General features: G+C 30.8%; 1 protein-coding gene and 1 non-coding gene across 2 annotated transcripts; both read right to left on the reverse strand.

The window, feature by feature from the left end:
• Positions 1-3,657: 3,657 nt before the first annotated feature.
• TRNAE-UUC lies at positions 3,658-3,729 on the reverse strand. The gene has a single exon. It is a non-coding gene; the product is annotated as a tRNA-Glu (tRNA).
• Positions 3,730-3,861: 132 nt separating this feature from the next.
• LOC106321115 (respiratory burst oxidase homolog protein B) lies at positions 3,862-7,780 on the reverse strand (the record flags this gene model as incomplete). The annotated part of the gene is made up of 8 exons (XM_013759432.1): positions 3,862-4,013; positions 4,098-4,326; positions 4,405-4,672; positions 4,955-5,028; positions 5,153-5,255; positions 5,343-5,458; positions 6,264-6,698; positions 7,667-7,780. Coding segments are annotated over 8 exons (1,449 nt in total), but the record flags the coding sequence as incomplete, so codon positions are not given.
• Positions 7,781-8,002: the final 222 nt, after the last annotated feature.

Here is an 8,002-nt window from a genome sequence, read left to right on the forward strand (position 1 = left end):
ATTAAATTGATTATTTTTAAGAAAATACATTTACAAAAATATTGTTTGGAAGAAAATTCATTTATCTTTCAAATATAAAATGAAAATATTATAATTAAATAATAAAAAATATAAATAAAAACCATAAATTTAGCAAATGACAACTGAGTTATATTATGCTAAAATTTTCTTTCTAACAATTTAGCAAATGACAAATGAGTTATAAGCAAATAATACCATATAATTTTTAAAAGCATAGTCATTCTTAAATATGTTTTGAATAAATAATTATTTTTAAATTTAATCAACTGAAAATAATATCCGTACAATTGTATGCGTCAAATTCTACATTTATTGATGCATGTTATATATTAGTGTTGCATGTTTTAGGTAACATTTTAATGATGCACGTTTTTTAAAATCTCTATTATTAAAATTATGCACGTAATTATGCACGTAAGGATAACTCATGAGTTTTCTTGGTTGATTAAATGACATTAAGTCCAAATTTATTTAAGGATATTTCATTAGATGGCTCACATCTATAATCCCAAATAAAATAGGAAGTTTAAATTCATTTAAGCATATTTCATTAATTTAACTGAAAAGATAAGTAATAAATTAGGTAGTTTTATTCGTTTTAAGATATTTCATAAATGCAATTGAAAAAGACAAGCAAAAAATAGGAAGTTTAATTAATGAAGTAAGAACATTTTCAAATGAGTATTTCTCTTTTAATAATATAGATTTAGCAAGGCATTATGAACACAACATAGTCAGTAAATAAGCTTGATAGTCATATATCCAGAATCATGCAAGTCTAAATCCGGTTCATCACCTATTACATTTCAAATGTTTTTTTTTTACTTAGCACACAATACAATTCTTTATAGTCCATACATATTCTTACACGTATATAATCAGGCAACATCATACATTTAGATTAAAAAAATATGGTATTTTTGATAAAGAAAGCAGAAAACTGATATATATATATATATTGTTTTATTTTTAAGTGCATAGAATAATCTATTAGTTTATAGTTAGATATCTATTACTTATCTGCAGTTAAGTTATAAGAAAATATATGTTACACAACCGTCTTTCGTCGTTCACATGGATGCGGAGTTACCGATTTGGTTTACAGAGTCAATATGAATCTGTAAATGTCTGATGTCACAAAAGATATATATATATATATGTTACACAGGAGCGGAGCTAGGAATTAAATCTAGTGGGTGCACTAGTAATAATAAAAGAAAAGAAGACGTAAGAAGGACTCAAACATGAAGTATTGGGGATGCACAACCTAAGTTTACCATGTGATCTACCAAATTATTAATGATTTACCTCACAAAATTCAAAACATAAATATTATTACGGGTGCACATAAACCCATAGTACATAAGGTGGCTTCGCCCCTTGTTACACTTCTGGATATAAATTTGATATTTTAATAGAAAACAGTTAGTAATATAAGTTGAATAGATTCCAAATCTTACATCGAAGTATTATTCACTATAAATTTAACTCAAAGTTGTAATAACATATGAATAAATGTACAGTCAAATTTCTTATAACAATAATATTATAATTATTTCGTAAAGAAAATTAAACTATAAAAATTAATTACATTATATCATGTTCTTGTGCACCAAAAAATGTGATAACATTATAATAAGAAAAAAGGCATAAAATTTGATAATGTATAGTTGATCATCGTAAAATATTCCACACAAACTATACAAATGAAATATGTGTTTACAATGTAAATATGTAATTTATTATTTTCTAAATCATATATTAAACATACGATTATAATATATTTTGCGCTCAAATTATATTTTAACATTTATTCTAAAATTATTTATCATATGTAATATCATTTGGAATGTTTATCTAATTATTTTATAACTTACCAAAAGCTACAATGCTAATTTATAATTGAAAAAATTAAAATATAGAAAAACCGAGCATTAATTGTTAACTATAACCAATCAAATTAAAAGAAGTAATTGGAGAGTTCTTGTATGAGTGACATATAAACAAAAATCATTAAAATGATTTGTCAATTAATATATAGGAAGATAGAATACTAAAAGGACACATGTCATTCTTGTTGGTTAGTTACCTCTTCTTTTTTTTTGTCTTTGGTTCTAAAGATGGATGAAAGAACAGATGGGTTAAATCAGAGTGGAAGAAAGATGACAAGTCGGCTGGGGAGTGGAACCACACTTCTGGAAATTGGTCTGGTGATGCTAATGATAAAGGCATATGATTCAGCCTTCAGAGCTAGTTATGGACTCATGATTTATTGTTTTTCCCGGCATATTCTTTAGTCTTTTTTTTCTTAATGCTTTGTTGCAACTCTCAGGTATCCAGACCAGCGAGGACTACAGATTCTATGCCAGTTCAGCTGAGTTCGCTGAGTTTACAAGGTAACCTTTGTCTATAATTGTGTCCATTAGTCTATAACCGTTCCATCTGTTGACAATTTCAGACAAATCTCGAACGCAAGTTAAATATGTCTTAGTTGGTCTGCTTTTATAATTGTGTCCTTACAAATAAATCCCAGGAAGCGTAGGAAAGTAAACATGTTTATAAACCATTTTTTAGATTAAAGACTCTTCTTGTTATATTGGTTTGAAATCTATACTATAAAATATTTTATAATGAAGTTTTAAATTCTATTTTAAAAAGTACATATGAGAAAAACAAATGTAATTTTTTTTTAAGTTTAAAATTATTAAAATCTCCATTAGTTTAGTTTTTTAAACAAAAAAACATTATTTAAAAAAATATATATATTTAATTTAAAAAAAAAAACTTTTATTTTCACTTAAAAATTTCCTTTCAGAAGGATCAGATGGTAAAACAAATGAGAACGTTCAAATGTCGTAACAGGCTGAGCGAAACGCTCTTCCCGCATAAAATAGCGAGTATTGACCACTCCTCATTTCCCCTTTAACATGCCTGAAGGATCATGCTTTAACTCTGAGCCACCGCTGCGTTTTATATACCCAACCAAAAGCTTCCCCAACTTCACTACTTACCGATGTGGGACTATTCTCAATTTAGCAATACAGACATACAGTATAAACTGGGCCACGACCCAATACGATACAGGGGCCACACGCGGAGCATTAAAAATCGGGTCAACCTGAAAACCGGATCATAATGTGAGTGGAAAACGTGTCTCTCCATTCATAACTTTGAGTGGAGAAATGATCTGATTAAAAATCGTTCTAATTGGTTATTTAGTCTGTGGAGACTGTTGCTAACGTAATGAGAAGGCACATGGATGCACCAAAAAGCTAACTTAGTTTTTTTTTTCATTTTGAACACACTACGACATTGTTTGATTCAACTCCTCTTATGCAGGTTTCAATGGAGAACAGTAAATTGAACTACAGACTGATCAAATTCCCTTGGCTGCAACTGCCTTGTTTCGGACCACTTGGTAAATGTCAATCGTTCGATTAGGAGAATCATATTAAGGAGATCTTGAACCATTTATTTGATAAACTTGTAATGTGTTTCAAAATCTAAAGTAAATACAATATCCCCTCGATTCCAGTATTGATAAATTTCAAAAATAAAATTGCGGAAGATATAGTCCGTTGCCATAATATACAGCTAAATTTATCCACAGCTTACAAAAATTAAAAGTAAAAATATCTCCGATGCCGGGAATCGAACCCGGGTCTCCTGGGTGAAAGCCAGATATCCTAACCGCTGGACGACATCGGACTTGATGAACGTTGATATGTACGGACTTAAATGAATCAGGAATAGTTAATACGTTGCTTAATGCTTTCGAGCTGTCAGAAAGTAGTTATTATAATTATACAAACCAAACCAGTATAGATAGGTAAGTTTTATCAAAGACACTGTGTTCTTAAAATACTAATGATGAACTTGAAATTAAAAATTTTCCTTGTGGAACTCAAACTTGGTCAAAGTTTTCCTAGAGAAATCTTGAGCCAGTCCCTTCAACTCTCCTATGATGCATGATTTACCACAGTAGAAAACCCCTACAAACATAACACAAAGGTAAAATGCGTTAGTGCTACAACGATTCTATGAGAAATCTCATGAAACTGTTGTGGTGCACATACCAACTCGTTGATTGATGTGGTTCACCGCGACATGCTTGAAAACGCTGCGCCAATCGGGTCTTGCGAAATGGGTCCGGACCCGAGTACCTGACACAATATCAATGCCGTTCTTGGCGTGGTGCAATGACTGCAACATCGTGATTAGTGCTGATCTCGCGTCTCCTTCCTCATAGACGCTCGTGCAGTAGTTATGTAGCTCAATAATTCCCTCACTATCATACTCAGCTACCTTTTTGTTTCATTTTTATCTTAGTTACTTCCATGAATGAGATAACATTACTCAAAAATACAGTTAACTACATATTACCTCGTTCATGACCTCACTAAACCATTCTAAAGATCCTTGCTCTCTTGTTACCCAATAGAAATAAGCTCGTTTTGTGTTGCTTCTATTGACATTGTGGCTTGTGCCTTCTTCAATGGATTTGTGATTCTTGATGTTGTTAAGAACGTCCTTAAGTATACTGATTAATGGGGTCGCTCCGATACCTAGGCCTACCAGAAGCAATACATCGTAGTTTCGGTAGTCTTGTGCTGGGGCGCCATATGGACCATCGATCAAAAGCCTCGGAAACCTTTCGATGTAATGTGATTAGCAAAAATAATTAATCTAATAGATATCCATAACATTATTTCTGAAAAGACACTTTTGACAAGGAAACATTTGAAACTTAAAATTTCATGTGTTTCTTAAACTATGTCTTTTAATTTGCTTCAATATTCATTATCATGTATGTTAATAAACAACATTTAGTAAAGCTAAGTACATCATTGCAAACTTGTACATGTTTAAAAAATTTGATTCGTAAATGCTTTGTTTCCCTTAAACATAATTACGGAAATATTAAATCAAATACCTGGTTATGTTATTGGCTTGAACTAAGTCAGCTGTGAAGAGCCCACTTTGACTTGTTGACGGAGGTTGACAAACCTATTTTTTTGTTTGTTTTTTTTACGTCATTTTTTTGTTTGTTTATAGCTAAGATAATTAAACAAACTATAATGCTAATCAAGTATGTATTTATATATCATAAATTTACTCTTGAAATCATTACCTTCGAAAATAAGCATTTGAGTTGTGATGTCCAATCGCCGAGGGTGCGGATATGAATGCTGAGGAACTCGTCTCCAGAAGCCGAAGTAATTGAAAACGGATGCCTATAATAATATCGAAAAGAGATTAAATTAACAAAACAATGAAGTTTAATTAATTTAATGATCTGTCCAATAACTTTTTGTAATTACCATTGAAATGGTGAGACGTCGGAGCAGTTAACATATATGTACTGCCCACTTCTATACTTGAACCCTTTAGGTTTTGACATGTAAAGCGAAAGTACGTTTCCTGGATATACCGCAACCTGAAAATTATTTTAAAGTAAATTTGTTTTGTAATGACTCCAAAAGGTTTGGTTTTGTAGGATGGATATTATCTAGTCAGGCAATATTATATAGAATAGTCTTGGATATATTATCATGATTTGGATACTTGGTTTAATTTTTGATAAGGAGGATGCTTGTTTCAGTATTAAAATTTGTAACACCTAATATGTAGAACTTTCAGTTTAACTGCAATACTAGATTTTTACCCGCGCTTTTGAAGCGCGGGTTTTGTTTGGGTTATAAATAAAGTTGGATATGAATTAGTATTTTAGGTATTTTTCGTTTTTCGGTCGGGTACTTTCAATTTTTTTTTTTGCTCCTAAATGCCCAAACTGAGCTAGACTATTACGTACTCAAATTACATGTATTTTAGGGTTATTTGAATTATGGACTCGTATTGACTCGATTCCAAAAGGAATCAAACTGAACTATAACAGAAAATATTTCAAATACCTAATTGGATCCAAATGTCGAGGACTCGAAGAATTCAGATTAAAAAAAAATTACCCGACCTAAACCGAAAACCGAATGAGTATTCTACAAGTACCAACTAAGAGTTGACTGAGTAGCTAAAACTTTTAGATTGTTTAGTAGGGAGGGGTACATACATTCAGAACCAGAAATACATTAAAATAAATAAATGTATTCTACAAGTTGTTTATTTTCTTCTACGACGTTTAGGCTAATTGATATTGTCATCAAATGATTGCTAAGAAAATGAAGATGACATAAGAAAATTTATAATGAATAGAGAAATCTTTAATTAATAATTGCATAAATTACCTTGTGGAAGTTGATATTGTCATCAAATGGAACAACGGACCCAAGCTTGGAGTTGGTCCGTAGCCAAGTGATAGTGTTCCTACAAACAGGCAAGAGAATGAGAGCCATGTTGAATTTCAAGGTCTCTGCGCTGCCTTTGGCCACAGAAACACAAGAACCCAAGACCTCGAACACGGCTCTGCGTTTATACTGTAGAAATTTCCAAGTGAAGAGAGCGATGCAAATGGATATCCACAATGTTAGCACCCATATCCTTTTCCAATTTTCCAAGAAAAAGTATTTTATATCTCTGGCAAATCTTTTCAACGGATTTCTCTCTTTTGTTGGTATGAGTTTCTGGCTCAACATCTTGCTGAGGGCACGCTTGTTCTCGGATGATGGACTGATGTCCGATTGGCTTGGAACTTGGAGAAGCAATGTTTCCAAGTTGTACAGCTGTAAATAGATGCATAGTATCAGTTTTCAAGTATTGCTAAAGATTTAGAAATATTTTTAGACAGTTTTGATGATTAATTGTTTGAAGGTAAATGAAATCATTGTTCCGTGGTAGGTAAAATGATTCATGGCATGTCACGTTCTTAGTCAATCCATAAAAAATGTTGGTCAACAAAAGAATACCTACCCTAGGCTAAAACTAGTGTTTTCCCTTCATATTTTACAAGCAACACATTCTCATATATCATTCTCTTATTTTACGTCATATTATATAGCTAATATTTTTGAGTGCAGAATTAAAGAAACCAGGCTAAAGTTATCCTTTGACGACAAGAATAAACCGTATCGAGACTAAAAAGTTATAAAAAAATGATAAAATTTGTTCTTTATTTCTTTTAAAAATAATAAACGAGAAGTTGTCTACCTATAAAATTAGCTGAAATTAATTTACCAATATTGTTAGAGAAATACCTTACGATAGCACTAAAAAATTTCTGTCACAAATATAGACTATAATGATTAAAATGACCAAAATGTTTCACTAAATAGGTAAATATACACTTATACCCATATGGTTAACTAATTCAAATCTTACGGTTTAGAGTTAAGGGGTGGGGATTTGGGATTGAGATTTAAAATTTTATAAATTAAAAGATAAATATTAAAAATTTGAAAATATAAATTTTAAAAAGTATTTACGAATTACAAAAATAAAATTTGAAAAAAAAAATTAATTATAAAAAAATTCGAATTTGAAAACATATAATGTAAAACTATAGAAAAAATATTTTTATATATATATTTTTAATATTTTATATATATATAAGGTATTAGAGTCTTTTTACCTATTAAATGAAACATTTTGGTCTTTTCTTCTTTGTGATCTATTTTTGTGATCAAAACTTGAAAATGGTATATTTAAGAGAATTGGTCATGTTGTTAACCACTGCATGTATTGGACAACGAACCTCGATATATCCAAGGTTGTCGGGATCGAGTTCTTCCATGATCAAGGCAGCATATTCGTCTACCTTTTCTTGAATCCTTGATAGTTGGTTAGACGAAGCACTTAAAGCAATTATCTACAAACCCAAAAATAAACCGCAACAATTAACATATCGATGTTAACTTCAAATAAGCAGGACGTATTAGTCAGGATCGGTCCTGAGATTTTAGAAGTACGTGGTTGTTTCTATGTAAATTTTTATTTTTTACAAATTTTGGGGTCTAAAATTTTTTTAGGAGCCTATTTGTATGTAAACTTTTTCAAAAAAAGTTGGAAGAATGTTACGAATGTTTCACTA

This window comes from Brassica oleracea, unplaced genomic scaffold (assembly GCF_000695525.1).
Source record: "Brassica oleracea var. oleracea cultivar TO1000 unplaced genomic scaffold, BOL UnpScaffold01234, whole genome shotgun sequence".
NCBI lineage: Eukaryota > Viridiplantae > Streptophyta > Magnoliopsida > Brassicales > Brassicaceae > Brassica > Brassica oleracea.